The sequence below is a fragment of the Chamaea fasciata genome, unplaced genomic scaffold, assembly GCF_029207755.1.
Source record: "Chamaea fasciata isolate MVZ Bird 193981 ecotype frontalis unplaced genomic scaffold, bChaFas1.0.hap1 SCAF_7, whole genome shotgun sequence".
In the NCBI taxonomy this organism is placed as follows: domain Eukaryota; kingdom Metazoa; phylum Chordata; class Aves; order Passeriformes; family Sylviidae; genus Chamaea; species Chamaea fasciata.
Window position 1 is genome coordinate 13,774,555 of NW_027094092.1, and position 22,859 is coordinate 13,797,413.

General features: G+C 37.6%; 1 protein-coding gene across 1 annotated transcript in view; it reads right to left on the reverse strand.

Moving 5' to 3' along the window:
* USH1C (USH1 protein network component harmonin) overlaps positions 1-22,859 on the reverse strand; it is a 46,928-nt gene extending 24,069 nt beyond the window's left edge. Inside the window, exons 1-14 of the mRNA XM_066187636.1 lie at positions 22,810-22,859; positions 18,923-18,990; positions 16,805-16,948; positions 16,171-16,309; positions 10,348-10,456; positions 10,223-10,247; positions 9,450-9,507; positions 8,562-8,665; positions 7,258-7,342; positions 6,828-6,887; positions 6,515-6,571; positions 4,570-4,712; positions 3,868-3,933; positions 1,237-1,361 (exon numbers count right to left, since the gene is read on the reverse strand). Coding sequence (XP_066043733.1) covers positions 1,237-1,361; positions 3,868-3,933; positions 4,570-4,712; positions 6,515-6,571; positions 6,828-6,887; positions 7,258-7,342; positions 8,562-8,665; positions 9,450-9,507; positions 10,223-10,247; positions 10,348-10,456; positions 16,171-16,309; positions 16,805-16,948; positions 18,923-18,990; positions 22,810-22,845 — 1,219 coding nt within the window. The 5' untranslated portion in view covers positions 22,846-22,859. The remainder of the gene's footprint in view (positions 1-1,236; positions 1,362-3,867; positions 3,934-4,569; positions 4,713-6,514; positions 6,572-6,827; positions 6,888-7,257; positions 7,343-8,561; positions 8,666-9,449; positions 9,508-10,222; positions 10,248-10,347; positions 10,457-16,170; positions 16,310-16,804; positions 16,949-18,922; positions 18,991-22,809) is intronic.

The window sequence follows — 22,859 nt, forward strand, 5'->3', positions numbered from 1 at the left end:
TATGCATGGACAATTAGTCTGCTATGTCGTGAAGGGAAGCCTGTAGAGTTTGGTGAGTTTTCCTGTAATGGAACCATCATCAGACTTCCCAAAGTCACACATAAAATATTATTGAAAAATAACGTCAGGTTAGGAGTTAGCCCAGGCCTCCCATAAATAATGCACCAGGCACTTTCCACATTTTTCTTTATACAATACAATTTTAGTACAGTCTCCACATACAATTTGCAGCTTCCAATTTAGCTTCTTAACTGCCAGCTAAGCTCCAAATGTCTTAATTCCCTTTGGACAAGTAAGTCAGAAAACCAGCAGCACCCTGGGCTGCATCAAGAGCATCATGGGCAGCAGGGCAAGGGAGGAAATTCTGTCCCTCTGCTCTGCTTCCATGAGACCCCTTCTGGAGTGCTGCATTCAGCCCTGAGGCTCTCAATATAAGATGGATGTGGATCTATTGGAATGGGTCCAGCAGAGGCTCATGAAGATGATCAGAGGACTGGAGTACCTCAACAATGAGGAAAGTCTGAGTGAATTAGGGCTGTTCAGCATGGAGAAGAGAAGGCTGTTGGGAGACTTAGGTCAAGCCTTTCGGTACCTAAAAAGGGCTACCAGAAAACTGAAAAGGAACTTATTAGAGGGGCATGCAGTGATAGGACAAGGGAGAGGGGCTTTAAACCAAAAGAGGATAGATTTAGATGAGGTATTAGGAAGAAATTTTTTACTGTGAGGCACTGGCACAGGTTGCCCAGGGTAGGTGGTGGATGCCCCATCCCTGGCAGTGTTCAAGGCCAGTTTTGGATGGGGCTCTGAGAAACATGGGATAGTGGAAGGTGTCCCCACCCATGGCAGGGAGCTGGAAGAAGGTGATCTTTAGATCCCTTCCAAACTGTGAAAAGGTTGACAGATCAACACTGAACAGAAACAACATGCAAAACAATGCACCGAACCCCCAAGCTACAGAAGTTGATGCTTCAAACCATTTCTTAGTAAGCCTTATTATTTTTATTTTTCCTGCTGCTGGTTGTTAAAAAACATGACTATTTGAATGGATGTAGATTTTGTAAGATAGGTACCTGTTCAGTAAGAGTTATCTAGTTGATCTATCATATGCTTCCAGCCTTCTGAAAATAACCAATTCATAGCTAGCTTAACTTGGAGACAAACTGGTGGTATATTCCATACAGCTCAGTGATGTGTCTGAGACAAATAGAAGGAGGCAAGTTGACATCAATTACTTACTTTTGTGTTTGGAACGAGGGGCAGAGTGCACTTCTGCAGTTACAGTTTTTAGAGACTTGGGTGGTTCTTTAGGACCCCAGTCTTCTTCCCACTCCTTTTTAAATTTCTCTTCCTCTGCTGTTATCCTAGAGGGAACAAATGCAGTTAGACACTGAATACAAAATCAACAACACCAGTATATATTCATTACCATTATAATTTTCAGCATATTTGTTTTTCTCTTTAATATAAAGCACAATAAACTGCTTCTTCTTCATAACTTAATTCCTTTCAACAATCTGTTTCATTTACTAAGCTACTAAGAAAATTTGCAAAGTAAGTAAGTAAGAATATCTTATAGTGTAAGATACTCTTATTTAACATTTAGACTTACAAGGCTTGTTAAATAAACACCTGCGCAGATACTAAGCCATGAGTGACACACTACAGTACTGACTGTCACCTTAAATGAAGTAAAAACATATCTCTCACTATGCAATTTTTCATTTTTAGGACTGGAATGACTTAATAGAAAAACTGTTGATTTTAACTGAAACACGGAGTGACAGAACATCTACTTTACACCTAGATCAGATATCACAATGGAAAATTATACCTAAAAAAAGTGTGTCTCCTCTCTTTAAATATATTTTGATGATTGCTTCCAAAACCCATAGTTCTAGGCTGCCATAAAAATTGACTCCTCCCAAAAAGAAATAAATACTGTTGAAATGGAAACCATATTAAATTCCATATTCTAGGGGAAAAAAAGGGGAAAAATAAAAAAAAGAGGAGAGGAATAGATGGGTACAGATAAAGGATGGGGGTGACGCAGAGAGTGTCACAGGAGAAGAGAATGCAAAACTAGTAAATGACCTAGTACTGCACCGTGATCAGGGAAAAAAATGTTTCAAACAAAAATTCAGCAAATACCATGTATGTCACTGCAGAAGTGCTAAATAACCTAACAACATGTAGCTTCATATATGTTGCCTTAAATGATCCAATATCTATTCTTGACTATAGCTTGCCTTGAACTGATAACGTGGTGGCAAAATTTACCAGGTCTTAGATAGATATATATATGCTATTTATATTTGGATTATCTTTTGCATCTCTTAATTAGCTAAAGTAAATTGAAAAAATATTCATATGGAGTCAAAACACTCTTAAGTCTGTAGCTGAGCTCAGCATTTAAATTTAGAGGCATTGTCAGGGAACAATGGACAGAATGTTTTTTCAATTAGTTTTTGTTTTAAAAAGTTGGTGTTACAATGTAACTTGCAGTACATAGAGTTAGGGACCTCTGCCATTTGGGCACATTTGAAATTTTTTCAAATGTAAGATACCAGAAAAGAGCACAGTGAGTTTATACAAGGAATAGCTGCAGAAAAGACTCTTAAAACAAGGCAAGGCATAATCCTTACAAACAATTAATACAGAAAAATATTGTATTTTAGCCTGCCACAACTGTACATTCCATCATAGCTTTGGATTTCATCTAGGTTCCTCTACTACCATTCTCCCTCTTTCTCACCCAGGAGATTGACACTAACTTAACAGTTTGGATTGTGATATGGAAAAGCTTAAAAGTGCCTGAGCAACACTTAAAAATTAGACAAGGAAGTAAAAAGCTGTGCTAGACTTTACACTGAGCAGCCCCCAGGGCATGAAAGCTTTCCCTGGGTGAGTAAAGATGCTCTTAGTGCAGAACAACACAGCAGACATCCAACATCCATTATAACAGACAGGCAATCTAGATCTGGAGGACAGAATCATCCTTCACCTCTGAAGGCTTGCTTTTAGAGCAGCTTTTGGCTATTGCAGGAATTTCTATAGTAGGCCACAATAAAGAACAGGGTGTTAACAATTCCCTGGGATCAGAAAAGGGAAATGCATAAGAATTCATCCATGTGCTCTTGTAGAGTCCACAGCAGGACTACCAAAAGATTCTTGTGACAGCTGGGGAATATATTTCTTTTTGCACCTTACAAATTCAGAAATCCCTGCTCTTTTTCTAATGGAAAATTTAGCTAATGCAGAAAAGGGACTTAAATGAATTAAATGAATTAAAACCCCCTTATATGTCAAAGAGGCAAAGCCAAAGACTTGAGGGTCAATCTAAGCCCTAAAAGGCTGAGTGAAAACAGATTTTTTCTGCAACTTGCATTTTCATGCAATTTCACAGCATCATTTAGAAGGAAATTTAATTACTGTGATAACAACTAGTTGATTTCAAACTTCCAAATGTAAAAGAATGTTTAAATTAAAAATATAGTACTGATCTGTTTCTTAGCAATACTGTCTTTTTTCTCTTAGAATTAGAGTTTCAGTGACAACAGAAGTAAACAAGTTCTGGGACACAGAACTTCCTTAATCTTAAGTTTCTCTATGTATTAATAATACTTTTAAAGTAAGTGTTCAATTTCATATGGAATTTATTACTGCCATAAGCCTCATGTTTACAGGTGCTGATTTTCAGATCAGTTTCCTATTCTTTAACTGTGGTGCACTTACTCATATGTACTAGATCTTACATTTAGCTAAAAGGAAATTTTATTTGAAAGCAACATGCAGAATGTTTTCAGCCAGATCTAATATACAAGAAACCTTTTCCAGGTGGCACATTGTCTGTGTAAGGTTTTTACTCACTGCTCTATTTCTCTGCGATATCTCTCTTCTTCCTCTGCAGCCTTCTGGGAAATCTCCAGCTTTCTTCTATAACAAGAGGAATTAGGACAACATGATAAAAATAGTATTTTCTGAGTAAGAACCTGAACAAATTGTGTCAGCATACAGTTAGTAAAAGATACAGACAGTAAATACATTTGTATTGGGGAGAACTCTCTGTTTTAAAAGTCATCCTTAAGATACCAAAGATTCAGTATGGTTTCCTAGGAACCCTGAGGACATATCTGACCATCTGGATAATAAGGGCATATCGTCTACTTAATTCTTTAAGTCACTTCCTTCAGAGGCAAGACTATAGTGTGGGGTTTTTTTGAGTACAAAATTTCTAACTGTCTTGGTAAAAATAAAACATGAGTGAATAGCGTCAGAAAACTAACAAATATCACACTGAATCACTGGGGTATGACATTCAGGGAGCAGAGGGACCCTTCTACTCAAGATGGCTTTGAATGATATCAGCTTTGAAAGCCCAGAACATCAACAGCATCACAGGACAAACATTTTATGAACAGAGATTCCACAAAAGCAAGACAAAGTTAACCTAAGTGGGAAATCTTCTCACTTCTGTGAGAAGCATCACAGAAATAATCACGTGCTCCTGTCTTCCATGCCCTCTCCAAATCCAAGCTAAATTTTTCAGACTGTCCTATAGAGAATTCTCACAATCTCTCTTTCTCTTGCTGCTCTTTGATGATTTTGTTAGTCTCCAGTGCAAGCCGCTTTTGATGCATTAACTCCTGGCGTTCCTGCTCACGGAGACGTGCTTCTCTTTGCCTTTCTTCTTCAGTCATGAACAGCTCCTTTCCCTGCAATCAAAACCATCACCCCAATCAGTTGTGGAAATATCTCATGACTGCAGTTCTTCTAGGAAATAATTCAAACCCAATTACATAGTAGCACATCTGCCACTTCCTCACACTGTTCTTCCTGAGGAACACACCGTGAAAGATCCTCAAAGATCTGAGTGCTTACTCCAAGGAGCTATTCGAGTTTCAGCCTCTAAGTTCTTATGTACTAAACACCTCAGAAGAGGTTTGGCACTACTGAAGTCAGCAACACCACCACAAGGGTCAGGCCAAATACATGCAGAGTGTGTCACCCAGAAAAAACTTCACATTATACTTCCTTAAAATCTCACTGAGCAATGAAATACCAGAGAACAGAACACTGAATGATTCACAATGTGAAGACTACTAAACAGTTACTGTGTTTTAATGCTCTTATGCCTGGGTGCTGCAGAAATGTGTCGTCATTGAGGAACCCAAATACAGGGAATGTACATCCCCAAAACACTGTATAGTTTATGTATTTCAGTTGGTTTTGTTCCTGTTTCATTTGCTTTACAATTAAGACACCAGCATTATTTTCTATTCCAGAAAGATATTTCCATACTGCTATAGGTAGAACACTTTGATAACATTAATCTACTTTTCATTTCTGAAATTAAAATCCCAAATAATTAGGAAGGTAGGACTTTTCCTGTCTCTAAAGCACAAAAGCAGACGTCTTGAATAAAACCAGGCATTGAGGGATGTCTTTGCACCACAGTAGGGAAACTGTTTCCTTATGCTATCTGTCCTCCAGACAAAGATGTCTACCGAAAGGAGACATGCAAGGTGAAGGAGTGAGGAACAGAAGAGTTCCATGGCAACAATTTGCCATTTTAAGGATACCACCCCAGTGATGCATGCTGAGGTAGATCTCACATTTTTAAAGTTGTTAACATAACTGGGAGTTGAAACTAAGTCCTTTGGATTCCTGGAGCTTAATCAACTAGCCCAGAGTATTTGTTTAAACAACATCTACAATGCCTTTGGACAACTTAATCTTCTGTTACTGTAAGTACAGATCAAATAAACCGTTAATTCCTTAATGCAGCTATGCAGTATACATGAGCCCTTAGGAATTAGCTGAAGTGACTTATTAAATCTTTTTTCCCCCATTTAATTCAGTTGCAAAGCAATTAGAAAACACTGTCTTTAATTAGTCTATGGAACTTGGTTATCCTCTTGTATACAACTACACACTTTCTACGAGAAGGATTAAAGCAGTAAAATCATTAAAACATTTATTGAAAGTCACACTGAAGTAAGAGGGAAGATTTAATTTCAGCTGACTTTAGATTAGACCCCAAAGGCTTATGGTTCTGTTGCACAGAACAGTGGAAATGAAAAATTGAGCAATTTTCAGTGTGTCAATACACTAATGAGATCAGACAAACAGTTACAAAAGGAACTCATTTGGAATAAGACTAAAGCATCCACTATTCAGGATTAAAAATTATTTGTCTTCAATTCACCTTTCATGTTTCAGCAGAAGGAGATCTCTATTAGAACAGAAGCTCTCAAACATGAGAGACCATTACAATAAAGTTAATTTCCATTCCTTGTCAAGGGAATGGTTTTGCATTGGCCCACAATCAGGTTTATTTGAGAATACTTTGTGTGGTATGAAAGAATCACATGCCACTCAAAACTGTCCTGGTTTGACAGAGGTATAGATCTTACAAAGAAACACAGCTTTTGTTTTTATCCATTTTTACCATTTATTTACCCACATAGCAATTTTCTGCTTACAAATCTTCTGCTTTTACAAATATACTACTTACAGCACCTGCCACCACAGAGATGGTCAAAGTACGGCTACTCTTGAGCACTCTGACAGCCTGCAAATTAAAGCAAAACAAAAATCAATGTGAATGAAGTGATAAAAGGCCAGTATAATGCTGCTTGTCATGGTTGGAATTTCCAGAACTAAACAGAGTGGTAGGTATGCAAATCTCTGAATTCCCATGTTCAATACACAACCCCTTGAGTCAGGAGCCCAGTATCAAAACATACTTTTTGTGGACAGGAAAACAGAACAGATGTTTAATAAGATGACAACTACAAATCCAGGGAATTAAGAAGACTTGATTTTACCTCTTTATGATCCACATTAGAAAAGTCCACTCCATTCACCTCAACAATCTGATCACCAACCTAAAGAAATTAAGGCAAATTTTAGTACAGATGCTAAGTTAGTACATATTAAAAGAAAACACAAAGAGATGTGCTCTCCAATACAATCAATACAAGAATCATGGGTACTGGCAGAGCACAAGGGAAACAGACTGGAAACTGGTCAGGCTTGCACATCCTCCTACACTAGGATCTCCCATTGCCACTGCTTGCAATCAAATCCTGAACTTGAAGGAGTATTGGTCTGATCCAGGTCACTTAAAATTTTAGAAAATTAGCTTTGTTTGAAATGTAATTACCAGATATTTGTTTCTCATGGGGAAAGAACCCATGCATCCTTGAAGCAGTGAGAATTCGTTGCAGTACCTACCTTGGAAGGTGGCAAACTTACCTCTAAGCCCACCTCTGCTGAAAGAGAACCTGGCTTAACATTGCTGATGAAAATGCCCGGTTTTTGTGTTGGACCACTGGAAATACTAGAAATGTAAAAAACCCCAACCATTAATTGGATAATATTTATAGAATAATATTTATGGAACAATACAGTATGTAATACAGTGAGTAGTTCTAGTTTCCTCATAATTTGTTTTTGCTTAAACAATATTTATGATAATAGCCAACACTGAAACAAACACCCAAACTTATCAGTAAATAGTCAATGTGTGATAGGTTTATCATCCTATTATTTAACTCTTCATACCACAAAACTGATTTTAAAGAAAAAGCTAAAAGAAAAATATTCAAGCTTCTATATTTTGTCTTACATGCTGAAACTTCTATGTATGCTGACCTACACTGTCTAAAGGATTGGGACACTAATGATATTTGAAAGCAAGCAAGTAACACAATGAAGAATTACTAATTATTCACTGAACTGCAACATGCTCTATGTATAAAACAATGTTATTTTGTTTGGATTATTTATTAGAAGCAAGAAGGATGTTTCCATCAGAAGCCAAATCTAGCTCAGGAACATTAAGCTGCCATCTAAGCTGGGCCCAAACACAGAAACTACTTTTGTAGGTTATATATCCAACAAGTGATGATGAGCTACTCCCTCCAGTTTGTAAATACTTTTAAAAAAAACTTTACATCCTCCAAATTACAGGAGAGAAAAGTCCTTTCAACTATATATTTCTAATTATATAAGAAATCCTACAATATCCTTTCTACTCCAAAACCTCCATAAGTATTGCAAAGACAGGAGTCCAAGAATCCCAGAATCATATTTCTAACATACCTTGCAAATTCAACGTTAGTTTTAGAAACTGGATATAGCTTTGTGATGGTGTTTTAATTCTGAAAAGGGTCAGAGAAGGCAGGGAGTGAACCTGACAGTGGATAGCAACTCCTGCTGGAATTTGCTATGTCACTGAGTAGCACTTTTAAGTATTTAAAAATGTAAAAGCATTTAAAAGATTCAATTCCATGACAAGTTGCACTAATACACTTCAGTCTGCTCTTATTTTTAAATTGTAAAGTTCTTTTCTTTATGAAAAAAACCTTTAACACAGCTAGTTATGCTATGCCTAAAAATACATAATATGTGCCACAGAGATCCTGCTCTTGCTGTTTGCCCTCCTGATCCAGCATGGATCTTTATTTTCCTGACATCATGTCAAAAAAGTATGGAAATAACTTCCTTGAGTGTCTCATTTAAAAAACACTGACACTAAACAAAAATTGCGTACCCACCTGCACCCCATGCCTTTTGTACCAATCAAGCTAATGAAGACTTTCTTCTCTTTATTGTCTCTCCCTCCAGAAGAAGCAAGTCCAGCAACACTGCCCTTTCCTTCCTGTAGAGGGATTTAATAATGCTGCAGATGTTAATTCTGTTTTGAATTTGTATCAAGACTACTATAAAATTTCATGTAGCCAGCATGAATCCCAGCCAGCATCAAGATAAAATTCAAGGTCCTATTCAAGGCTTCAAAGTCCTATCCTGCTGGAAATGAATGCGAAGTAGAGTCATTTCACTGGAGCTGCATGGCTGAGATGAAAGACTGAACTTATCTATTTGGAGAAGACTACTTAAATAGTCAAACTTTGTCTTCAGAAAAGGGTGAAGGAAAATTAGAGGAAAGTGATATGGAAAAATAATCGTTTAGATGTTCCCTGACAAAAGGGCTGGAGAAATACATGATAAGGCTCACTATTTAACTAAGTCTTTCTTTCTGAAAGCAAAAGAACAGTAATTGTGGTGTTTCTTTTCACTTCTGCAACCCTTAGAAGTAACTCATATTCAAAGCTGTAATTCCTCCACTAATATGCCTAAAATAGGCCAAATAATCTGATAAAGATTTATGCAGTAGAACTACAGCCTGGGAAGTTATTAAGTTCAAGTAAAATGAAGAAGCAATTAATGAGTAAAAGCAATTTCATTTGTGTCCTGCCCTTTCCTTACCTAATAGCTCTAGAATCATTTCATATCACAGAAGATATTCCTCACAGAATACCTTCAACAAGATATTGCATTATAGTAATGCATACAATAGCTTCTCTGATAAGGTCAGAGAAGAAAGTGTTTCAGAACCATTACAGATTCCCCAGAAGACATTTAACAAACTATTGATCTCTTACCCCAGACTCTGACACAAACTGATCCACATATTGCCATTTAAGGGGTTCATCTGGTGAACTGAAAGGAAAAAAAATAATTTTAAGTAATGGCACAAAATAAATGTCAATGTCTTCCAGAAGCTGCTTTGGAATGGAGCCTTCTCTTTGGCATCCACAAATTTCTTTGGACACCATTCACATCTGGTTTATTTTCCAGCAATTTAAATGGAACATCAAGCAAGCGTACATCAAGCAAGCATAATTATTTGGGCCAGGAAAGGTTGACTGTAAAATTGATAAAGCCCTCTCAGGTGAAACAATTTTAGGAAACTCAGAGGAAGACTTTAAAATGAACCATAACCACTCAAGCATCTTACACAAAAGTCTATGCAGAGCAACACCTCCTGTCATTAAAATTTCTCAAACATTCCACCTAAAGATTCAGCTTTTCAACAAAAATTGGAAGACCAAAACAATTTTAATTTTTTTCTAAACTCTGAAGCCATCATCAAATGCTACATACACAAAGAAGCAGTGAAGCTCTCTGTTAATCTAGGGGCATTGATAATTAAATTTCCAGGAGATGTCTGTGACAAATGAGGAAATAGAAATTGGCTCATTTAAGTAGGCAACTGGTACAAAATCAGATTCATCAAGAAGTCATCTGCCTGTTCATTAAAAAGGAAGTGATATTTCAATCAGCATTCACACATTTTCATAATTAAACACAGATTATTTGGATAGAAGAGGCTGTGTGAACATGAATAATCTGTTTTCAAATGAAAAGCCATTACCTTTTGACAGGTATCATGCCAATATCTGAAAAGGAAAAAATATTTTGTTAAGTTTCTACAGACCACGAGCAATCTATTAGTAGCAATCTTTGGTGATAGAGGTGATTTTTTTGTGTGTTACTTACGTCTAACTTTTATGGACACGACTTTCTTTGTACGAATGAGGTTTATGACTTCTTCGTGTGTGCATGACGAAATGGAATATCCATTTATGCGCACTATCTCATCGCCAACCTCAAAAATGGAAGGGAGAAGAAAAAGTAATTATGAGTTAATGATTTAAAAAGTTTTTAAGATTGGATACAACCTGGCAATCATTTTGATGCAAAGGTTAGACAATGTTGATTCATGAATATATTCTGAATTTCAGGTAATGTCCAGATCAGACTTACCTTTATTTGTTTTGAATTAATACCCAACACCAAAAGAGCAAATTAATTATAAATACTGTCTACTATACATCAGATTTGTACTCCACAGAATACCTTAAAAACAAGACTCTGTGTCTTAATTCAAATAATTTTGGATTTATTTTCTTCTTTTATGCTTCAGAAGTTAAAGTTTGCTTTTACCATACATTTTCTGAGATACCTTCCTTAATATATTCAATCAATAGGAAACGAAATTTGGTCTTAGAATCTTGCCTATTCTTGCCTGAAAAAATGCATTATTTTAAGGGATTTTACCTCTCTGTCTTAGCTTGGGGACCCCGCTAACATTTATCGGCAATCCAACAGAAGCATGCCAAGGGCACTCCCTGGCAGTGTTCAATTTAATAGTGTAGAACAGTCAGGGTGCTTTCAGCCACATCTTTAAAATTTAAAATTTTATTTATCAAAGTATAATCAAAATTTTTCTCTTCTTCTAATATAAATCCAAATTTGATATGCTATGATGACTCGAGAGAATTTTCCAAGTTTTTATGAACTCTGCCCAATGATCTTCTTATCCGGTAGGCTGAGAAGGAATCAGTGATGAGGATATTGCCTACTTCATTTAAGGTAGTTATTATCTGCTCAAGACTACACTGAAAAATGCCAGGTCCTGGCTAGAGCATCATAAGCAAAGACTTGGTGTGAACCACGTGATGTGGCTGTATGAAAATTAGTGCATGATTTCTTCCATTATCAATGCAGATCAATCCACTGCACAGTAAAATACACAAATGATTACCAGGAAATTACCTTGACAAATCATCAACAGTATTATCTTATACCTCTGACCTCCACATGGACAAAACCAAATACTTTGGGTTTCCTCCTCTCCAGTAGCATTTCCTCTGAACTATTATGAATATTTGTTATGTAAAATGTATTTGATGAGACTTTTCTCATTAACATCAAAAGCACAGGATTTTGTTCTTAGTTAGTGAAACTTTGGGTGCATCCTCACAAATGTGTCTGGTTTCATGGCAGCATTATCCCTAGTTAATGATTGCCTATAATGTTCCATTTCAAGACTCAAGTGTCAAGCTCCGAAATTTCATTTTAGGCTTAAGTTTTCCATGTTTGTATCTGCATTAGGCTGATTTCAAGTTTCAGCAAAGTTAAAGCAACTGTATTTTTATTCAACAACATTTGGCTGGAATGCATTATCAAGCTTGTTAAAAAACCTAATCTACAATTAATTTCTCGAGAAGCTCTGTGCCTTCATTTTATATGAGAGGAGTGAGTGGAACTGGAAGTAGATACTCCTCAATATTGTCTGTGTTCTAGAGACCATAACACACAGAGACACAACACTGGGTGGAAAGACATTAGGCATGCTGTACCTTCTTCCTTTTTTCATATTGTAATAATGACTATTGAATCTTCCTACTGTGATCTGTCCAACTGAAAAAAAGAAAGGCCAAAGAAAAACCCGCCAATGTAACTTCTTTATCTCTTTCACAAGCTTTTCTAATTCTTCTGAGAAGTGTCTCATGCTCTCTCATACATTAACATTGTTAAAATTATTAACAATGTTAATAACATCAACATTAACGTGTCCACTGTACCATCATTGTTGATGTGTGACACTTTCCACTGAAGCTGAGGATTTTTGTCTGACACAACACAGCACTAGAAGGCTACAAAAGCAAAGAAAACTGTCCTGAAGAACGGAACGCACTCGCAGAGGCAAAACAGGACTGTGGTCCCTCACCCCTGACCAGTGGGACATCAACTCCCTCTGCTGGGCATCCAAAAAAATTTCACCCAGGGCAATGGCCTGCACTCCTAAGAGCTTGACAGACAGATTTTAAAAATAATCTTTAGTAAGAGCAGAAATAGGTCAGTACTGAAGGCTTTTGAACATAAAATCTGTGGTGAAAATACAAAGGCAGACAAGAAGAGCCCATGAGGTCTGCAGTTTATAGTTACACCCCTGACAGCTCTTCTTGTCATTCACTTAACCAACTTGTTCCAAAGATTCAAAACCACATCCATCCACCCCATCCATTTTCTGTTGCTTTCACATATGTGGTGAAGGAGGGGGGGGATTTGTTTGGTTTTCTTTTAGTTCAGGATCTCTCCTTTACTCACATCTTTCACATCACGCAGACTACAACAGACCATGGAGCCTGGGTTTGCACAAACCCGATTCTTCAAAAGGGTAACCTATCACACCGTTACTGACTGCAATGCCTTAACAAACAGAAACCCCTCAGTTTTAGGGCTGAAAATGACAATGCCATCATGGGGGTTCTGTATCAGCAGAATTCATATTCTGAGGAGGTCAGCATTCACTGAGTCAAACCTGTTCCCATCTCCCCAAGAGGCACTTGCAAAATTATAAATGCACACAAGAGCATATTTTATTTTTCCCTCCGGTACGGGAATGAGCTTTTCCCATACAGACATTTTTAACACTCTCCTTTACTAGACTGTCATCTTATTTCTGAAACTCAACACTCTTCACTCAACCTAAGGACATTTGTATTGCTGACAGACAATGACTGAGGCTGCTTTACAAATAGGCTGAACTACAGGAGATGTATAGGCATACAGCAAACTGCTTCTCTTTAGGATACTTGAACAGCTTTTCCAGAAGAATGGTATCTAATATTAGGGTAATTAATAGCTTTTTCATGTATTTTGTTACTTTTGTACAGCTATCACTGTATACCAAGCTAATGAATCAGAGCTGTAGAGATAAAAGTCTGTGGGACTGAGCAGAGTAGAACAGTAACAATTATTTTGGTATTATATCACAGTTTCCCCTTTCCCTATCAGAGAGATGACAGACTTTTTAGAAAAAAGATGCAAACCTAACTTTTCTGAAGTAAAATGCCTATTATCTCTAACTTTTAACATGAGAAATATAATATTTAGTGCTTCTAGGAAATTGAAGGGCTTCATATAATAACATCAACTGTTTCAAATTTCCCATTTGGTATACTGCTTCCACTTTCATCATTCACACCAATCTCTTTGTATTCAGCAGAATCCTCACACACAAGTATCAAAAAGCAGTTTGGGGGGGAGGAAGATGAAGTCCATTTCTTAATGGAAGGACAAAACACTTGTGCCTTTTAGAGAAAGTGTAGTCAAAAAAAGAGTCAAAACTACAAGGGCCACAGAGAACCTTCATTATTATTTGGTCATTTTAATGTGACTTGGAAAGTACTTCAAGGAGAAATCATGCAATTTGAACTGAAAATTTTAAAAGCAGCAGGATGTAAAACTGATGGTATAATAGAAAATCATTATACCTTTCTCAGACCACATTTTGGGGATTGAAAATGTGTAGAGATTTTGTTAAATAAAGCAGGTGGGTGAAATTTCAGAAGCAGTTGGCTTTACTGTGAGACAGCAATTTAGAACAATGGGCTGCCTGTCAGGTCTTGTTATTCAGTGAGGTTCAGAAAGTGCCAAGTGCCACCTATTATTCAGGCACTTTAGGCTGAGCTTTAACACCACATATCAAAAAACAGAAGCCAGCCAGTTACAGGAGCTGCAAAGCACCATCTGCCCATATTAATTCATATAACACAATCCTAACAAACTCGGAGTCAATCTCAAGCATTCTTCTCCTTTATTGTCCCTACTTTTTCTGCTAAACCCTAACTATGTTCTGAGTTGTAATAGAATTTGTACACTCCAGCCCAAAGTTCTTTAAAATTCCCCTCACTGATACCAACATGCCCTATGATGACCTTGGTCACAGAAAGCTGCGGGGCCTTTTTGTGTACAGAGAAAGCAGGAAAACTGACATCCTAATTAGGAGCACAACAGCTGAACATCACTCCTTAACCAGTGGCCATGTCAAAATCTGAAACAAGCAGAGAAGCAGAGCTGCAGCACAGCAATAACACAAATGCATTAGAATGGCAATTTAAGGCAGTGGCTATCAAGTCCTTTATTGATCACCATCATTAGTGCCTTCCAATATTTTCCAGAAGATGTTTACAAAACTATATAAGTGACTGGTCTTAATCTTTTTCTCCAGTTTCTAGCAGTTGAGGAAGGAAGCAGATGGAGTCTCTCTGACTGAGCTAACCACAGCACAGGAACAACTCCCTTGTACACTTCCCATTCTTGCTGTGTCATGTAGAGCATGAGGCACATGAACTTCTGTATTGCAAACTCTAAGAAGGTGCATTCATGTCCTTTGCTGCAATTGTCCATTGGCAAATCCCAGGATTAAATTAGGCTGACAACACACGAAGCACAAGGTTTGTGCTGAGCTGTAACACCCTCTCAGTTCTAACCACCTACAGAACCGGTGGTTTTGTTCCAAGGAGTTTCTGAAGCATCCCTCTGGATGCACCTGTCATGCATGCCAGTCATGCACGCCAGTCATGCACCTGTGCAGAGCAGGCTGACACAGATGGAACTAATTCAAAGGTGATTCTGAATGGGATATATAGGTATGAATGCACAAACAGAAGGGCATGCACAAGCATACAAACAGAAAGAGGAACAGTTTAAATCTTAGAAAGCTTTCAGAATGAGTGACACAAACACAGAAACTTAACTTGAACTGGCTTGTTGACCAATATATATTTTTATTTTTAAATCTAAGAGATTCATGAGGTAATACTGAAGCATATCTACAAAACATGCTAGCTTAATTAAACACTGTGATGAATCACGCTAGTCTAATATATTTTGGACTAGTGTTAAACATAATCCTTAGCCATCAATACTTTCAGCAAATAATCAGAAATGACAAATTAAAAGTAGCCAGGCCTTTCCAGTCAGAAACTCAGATCTTTATTACACCTTATCAGATTTAAAGTCTGATTGAAAGATGCAGACATTTGGCACAGCAATTTCTCACTTCTCTTTCCACTGAGCAATGCCACATTCAAAAAGAAACCAAAAACCCAAAACTTCATTCATGCAAATTGCGTAATTATTGCAGTGTTTCTACATGTAATTACTTTTGCCAACCTTATTGGCAAGTGCATGTAACCAAAATTCAGTCACAGAAAGTGCAATTCTATGTAGTACAGAGGACACTGGGAATAGTAAAAAATATGTTCTTTCCTTTACTGCATAAACCGAAACCCCCACAATTTATACATGAAGTTTAAGTAAACATTTTGTTACACGAATTGTATCTGTGCAAGATGGAATTAACACTTTTAGTATTCATATGCTCTGATCTACATTTATCAGAATTTGGCAACTTAAAGCACTCTTTCACAGTCTATAGAGCTTTCTTTCCATCTGCTTACATTTAACTGTTACTACTCATGAAGTATAAACATTCCAGAAAAATCTTTAACCTTCAAAAATTATCATATCCCAAACAAGAAAAGAAAAGGTTTACATATCATTAAAAACCAGCAAAATGAACATTTTTAATGACTTGATTCACCACTGGTACAGTGTTATTTACCATGGCATTGCCTTACATATCTTAGGGAATTCTATTAGAAGAAACAAAGAGCGTCTTAGCAAAAGCAATTTCTAAATGTTAAAGAACAACCTTAACACCTAACTTGAAGAGAATTTTCTTACCTGAAGTCCAGCATTGTCTGCCTGTCCTCCCTTAACTAACTGGGAGATGAAGAGGCCACAGTTGAATTCCACTCCACCTCTTACACTTAATCCAAGCCCTTCAGGATTCAAACGATCCAATCTCACTTCTTTCAGCTTTCTGCAAAATTGGAAAGCACTTGAGTGTTCAGCTGCATAACACCTTGTATCAATAATGTTTTGTATGAAAGTTAGACAGTTTTTTTCTCTTATATAATATAGACATTAAAAAAGCAAGTTCACTCAAGTTCGGATGGATGTGTGTTAACTAAAACCATCAAGTTTGTTCATATGAAAACATGAATTTGCAATAACTGAAACTGGTATAGAGGGTTAGAGCTATGAGATTTTTTTATTATTATTAGATGCTGGGAAAATGAGAAAATACGGGGTTTTACTTCTTTACCCTGCCTTTATTAGATTAAACTACTTGGCAAACAATTTAAGTACAGTACAGGTAGCTGTACTTCTAGCAAATACAGCAAAAATAAAATAACTATGCCAACTCTACGCAGATGAACAATATTTTACTCTGAATTTCCCTCAAAACTCAGTATTTCCTGCTTGTATTTAAGGTAGCTGCATTTTTTGTTCTTGTTGTTCTGCATTCTCTTACCGTGATCGTTTGGGTGTAAGCTGATCATATTCCACCTGGTGTTTTAATGGAATAAGTGGGCGGATAGCATCAAACAGAGGCAACCTGCTTGGCTCATTAATCACAAGTTTTAGGTCCCCCACAAGCACTGGGAGATTCATAGACCTGGAAAAACACAGTGACAAAACAAACACAGCTAAGGAACACACCAACAAAAAGCTCCGTTTTATAAGTCGTTGTGCACATGGCTTCAATATTAGCATGCCTTTTCAAGCTACCAAAAAAGATATTCATGCAGTTACTGGTTTGACAAAAGCAAAATAGCCCCTGAGAAAGCAAATCTTCTGTAAATAAAGAAAACTTGCTTCAAAACATCTGAAGTCTTCTATACATTCACTTGATCTTTTAAGGTCATGCACATCATATTTATAGATGACACCTCCAATTTCATTCTCAGAGTACCTACAAGATTTACGGAACCGTTTGAAAATAACTTTCCAGATTAGACATACCTGCCTAATGGATTTTTGTTTCCTTACTAGTTAGGGATGCTTGTAAATTAGTCTAGGCTACAAGCTCCTTCATTTCCTGAACTTAGAGAACTGACAAATTGTTTCAATCCAGGAAAAAAACCCCACAACATTCAGCAGCTAGAGCAATGACTTTGTTTAAGTTTCAATTTTTGTTCAAAATCAAATTTGAAGGGTGATTAAATAATTAACAAAACCTACAGAAGTTAAACTGCTGTGAACATCTCTTTCACGAGAGCTAAGCAAAGCGGTCTCCTTGAAATTTTCAGCACTGAGATAGTTATAGGTCTACAAAATATACTCTGTTGTACAGCTGTAGGAGTGGAGGAATAGCCAAGGTTCAGTGGAGCTAGTCCTATAAAATATTCAGTTAAAACTTTTCTATATTATTTGCTGTTCCCTTTTTTTTAAATTTACATTTCTTGGGATGCAATATTTCTGGAGCATGGACACTGAAAATACAGATCAGGAATACTTATATGCGATTAGAGGTCAAATACTTCTGGAAATGCTATTCACAGTGAAACAGATATTAAGTGCTATGTCCAACAGCAATTGTACATATTTTTGCCCTGGGACATTTCATATTGTATTCCCAGGAAGTGATACATCATCATTGTATGTTCACAGGGATATTGAAAATTTTACCCAAGTCATTGCTATTGTGGAAATTGAAGGAAAGTTGCCATATGCATTGTTAATTTTGTAACTGCAAGAAGATTTTAAATAATTCATCTCTGCTGAACCAACTGACTTTCCAAACAAGAGTCTTTATGAATGGAAAAGCAATTAGACAGACCTGAGTGAAACTGAATAAGATATGCAGCTGAATACCCCCATAACTACAGCTCAGTGCAAACATCAGATGGAAACGTCTACATTTCACTCTGCTGAGAGGCTTTTAATTACAATATTAATGGAAACAATGTCTATCAGAGCCACTTGTTCATGATTAGTGGAAAATATATTCTCATTTTCTTCAAAAAGCAATGTATCATAGGCTGATGTCATTTGCAACGAAAAAAGTCTGAGGCAAGTGGTTTAAATCAGTTCAGCAAGAGGATTGGTAATAGGCGTATCACCTTTCCAATTTTTTACCATTGTGTTGTAATAAGCCAGAGTCATTAAACATGCCAAACAGATTCCAAGACTAAATTTTTCCAGCTTTCTGAAGGACAGCTGCAAAATTTTTACCTGAAAAGTTAGCAAAAAATCTTTGAAAAGCGATGCCAGTGAAAACTCTGTATCAAATAAATAAGCATTATTTGGAAATATTAATGAATTTTATTAATGCTCCCTTCCTGTTTCCTAAGAATAGTTTTATTGTGCAGGATAAAACTCCCTCCATACACCCCTGAATATGAATCCACCAAACTCTTTTAAAAAACTGCCAAGTCATGAAACCAAAGTAACTTTACAAGTGATTACAGACATGCTCCTTCTCTGCCAGCAGGTTATGCTGTGAAACTACAAGTCTTCGTTAAACAGGATAAAACCCTCTTATTTCACCTAATTTATTGAAAGACTGTTTAAAATTGTGAATATTAATTCTTCAAATTTAAAAATACTAGTAAAATTCTACACAAACATATATAAAGCTAGATCTTACTGGTGGTACATCCGCAGCACATCATAAAGGTAATCCTTCTCCGCTTCATTGTCAATTAACAGATTGACCTGAAAACCCAAAGACATTATTTTTAATCTCTGACTTAATAGCCACAAATGCTGAACATGAGAGACTTTCACAGATTCTTGAGCCATAGAGAAAAGATTTCATCAAGGAAAATGAATTTTTTAAAGATAAACACGTTTTTGCAACAGATGATTATCTCACAATGTCACACCTGTAATGAGACTTTCTAAAATTAGTATGACAACAATAAGACAAGGTGATGAATCCTGATATAGTCTGTATGCTAGATTTCCCCTCAGCAGTAGTATTATTACAGCAATATCATATTTGTCTTACCTGATAGTCACTGTACTGTTGAATAAATGTCTTCAGAAACCTTTTTGGCCACTCATTAATGTAGCACATGCTGTCACAGACAAAACCACCACGCTGAGATATAATCTCTGTCCTGTTGTCCAAACCACCGATCTCAGGAGCTCACTTATAGCATTATGCAAACTGCTACACCTCTGTTCCTCTTTGCTCCGGCTCTTAACTGATAGAACTTGCTAGTTATTCTTTCCTCCCCCACTAATAGTACCTTTACTTAAACCAGTGTCATATTACTATGCCTGCTCTTGGATAATTACAGTAAATTAAAGCAAAAGAAAACCAAACTCAAATTCTTACATAAGGAGTTCAATTTATATTCAGTGATAGTGAGACCCCCACTAATCTTACTTGTAGTGAGAAGTCACATCACATTAGTTTGACATCTGGACAAGCCTGATGTTTAGGAAAATGATTTACATCTGACCTAAAGGGTAATATTACTGTGACGTGAAGACTGAGAAGCAATTTGCATACTTAAAGAAAGGCCCTTTCTTTCTAGGTTTGCAATGGTTTGTATTATGTTCTAAACTAAATACATGCTTCATATTCCTTTTGTCCCACTTGGCTCTCTAAAGCCAGCAAGACCTCACATACCAGTGGTTTTCTATTACTTGTACCTCCTGGCTCTCTAAAGCCAGCAAGCCTTCGCATACAGGTGGTTTTCTGTTACTTGTCTCCTCTGGAAAAAGACACTTTCAAAACACCTAAAGGCCAGAAAGCTACAAGCAGGTCAAGATTTCTTTACAGTTATACCAGTCAGTAAACCCATTTATTCACAGTGAATTTCAAAACACATAGGATAAAGTCTGTCTTAAAAGGAAATAAAATGCTTGCAACCAAAACATCAGCAATACTATGCAGAGACTTGAGGCAAGGCTAATTGTAAAGGTAAAACTCAAAACTCAATGTAAAACTAATTCCAGCATCCATTTTTCACTTCCCTGACAGGTAAAATACAGAGCTCAATCCCCAATGCTAGCTTAGATACTGTATGAGCAGTGTCCCACAAAGAACATTAAATGTTTAAGTGCATCGACCCTACACAGCAAAAGGGCGAAACTATCATCCACATCTTTTTCCTGACAGGGAAAGCAAAGATTAAAAACATTCCATTTTTCTCCTGATATGCTTGCTGGATACATCCCCATTTCCTCTTAGAAAATGGAGGGCCACATTTAAATTCTGCTATTTCTTCTGACAAAATATTCAGTCTTTCTGTTTGACTTCTCATCCTACACCAGCAACTTCCTTATTGTCTGACAAAACCCAGCACCTACATGATTTGTAATATATTCAGAATGCTACAGCTGGGTTAATCATCCTGGGCCACCCTTACTAAGGAATGGGTCATTCTCCTCCTGCTGCCATCTATTCCATCAATTGTCACTGCATCATAGCCGCCTGCATCTCCCCTTTTCCTTGGGGAAAAGTCTTACTGTAGACATATGCTTTACCCGGACTTATCATCAGCTTCTAAAAGCTGACTCTAATTTTATAAATCAAAAAATATCATGCCCCCCGCTATCATAAAAAAAAAAAATCAGTGGTGACATGGTACAACTTGGATCACAGAAGTATTTTAGTATCTATTTTGCAATAAGATGACTGTAGAGTCATGGGATAGGTAATTTCACACCTTTTAAACCAAAAGTATTTAAGACAAACCATCTGGACACAGCCCTGGACAGTTGCTCTTGGTGGCCCTGAGCACGGGGCAGGGGGGTTGGGAAAGACAACCTCCAGATGTCCTTTCCACCCTCAACCCTTCTGTGACTACTTAAAGAGTCTTCACAGTAGTTGTATCATTGACAATCCTAAAATGCAAAGAGTTGCTTACACTCTGTTTCTCACTACATACATTGCACTGCTTTTCACAGAAATTAATAAAAAGTCATCGCACAATCTGCACCTACATACATACATACAAACAAACCAATAAAGAAGTCTGTCAAGAAGTCTACCTAAGTTTATTCAGTGGAATAGAAGGTGTGGGAAGGAAAAAGCACTTTTTGGTAGGAAAAAAGTTCAGATGACAATAATGCATTATGTTAGCACTATCCCAATCTGCCAGGTTTCAAAGAAGTGTATGAAGTCCTGTTTAAGCTACACAGATTTTGGAAAACTATTGAAGGAAAGGGGAAAACTGGTCAATATGTTTGCATATATTACATATTTTACATTGCTACTTGGTTGACAAGGAAACTGATTAAAACTGCTAAGGAAAAAGGAAGTAAGAAAAAAAAAGAAAGAAAATGGCCATTAATTGAGGAAATTTAGATCTTGTAGTGAGCATCTTCACTAGTATGCCACAGAAAAAGCATCTAAGACTGTGGATGCCACAGAGGTCACTAGAAGCAGGACGATACAAAATTAGAAAAAGACCTGTTTCAATGTCTTCTAAGTCAGATAAAGCTGACACTGATATCTGCATCCCAGCTGTTTGCGGCAACACTGACAATACATCTTACGTGATCAGGGGTGGGGCTTGAATGATTTATGAATTATAGCAGCAATGAAAGGGGGAAGGTTTAAAGTTCAAGACAGTAACCACCCACCTAGAAACCAGAGTCTTTACGGAAATGTTGCACAACCCACGGTTGAGTTACACAGTAATAGGGAGCAAGGCAGAAACAATGTGCTAGATGGCTACAGTCATCATTATGGAATATCCAGGTCCTTAATGTTTCTGAACTCTAGTTTGACATACAGAGTGTTTTTGCTGCCCCTCTAATTCATCCTAACAATCCTTTAGTTAATGTGTTTATTAGCAGGTGACAGATACTTCTATAAAAGTAGGATTACGTTACTTTGTGGAAATTGTGTGTCCTTGCTGACAAAAATAATACTCAATAAAATCAACCACAACTTCCTTCACAAACCAAACCCCCACAAAACACTACAGAAAACTTTAATCTGAGAGAGTGCCAAATGGCGTGGCAAAACCACCTTTTACACATGTAAACTATTTTCCTCCTCCTTTCCTTAATTAGAGCTTTTTGAGCGTTCTTCGCTCGTACAATTTTGCGCTCTGCCGAGTACTTATTTAACCGGGTAAATGACAAAACGACGTGCCAGGCAGCCCGAGCCGCTCCATGTATCAAGTGCGTTTGCACATGAGCGCACAACCGCGCCGGGGAATGTTAAGGTGGAACCACAGCGGGCCGAGCGGGCACTGCCAGCGCCTGGACATCAGCACCTGCCCCGAGCAGCACCTGCTCCAATGGGGCATTAAACAAAAAATAAACTGCTCCAAGCCCTGGAAAAGCTCGTGCACCGAGCAACGTTCCTCTTCTCTCCCTCTCTTTCTAAGGGTTTTAACACCCATCCCCGCCCAGCAGGCTGCCACCCGCGCCGTTGGCAGGGCAGTGCAAAGTCCCCGAGCTGCTTCTCCCTTCCTCCTCACCGGGGCAGAGCCGTGCCCGGCCAGGGGGGCTGTGCCGCCCGCAGCCTGCGCTCCGGCCGGGGAGGCGGCCCCGGCTGTCCCTCACCTTGTGCCGGAACTCGCGGGCGACGCGGCGCTCCATGGTGCGGGCGCGGT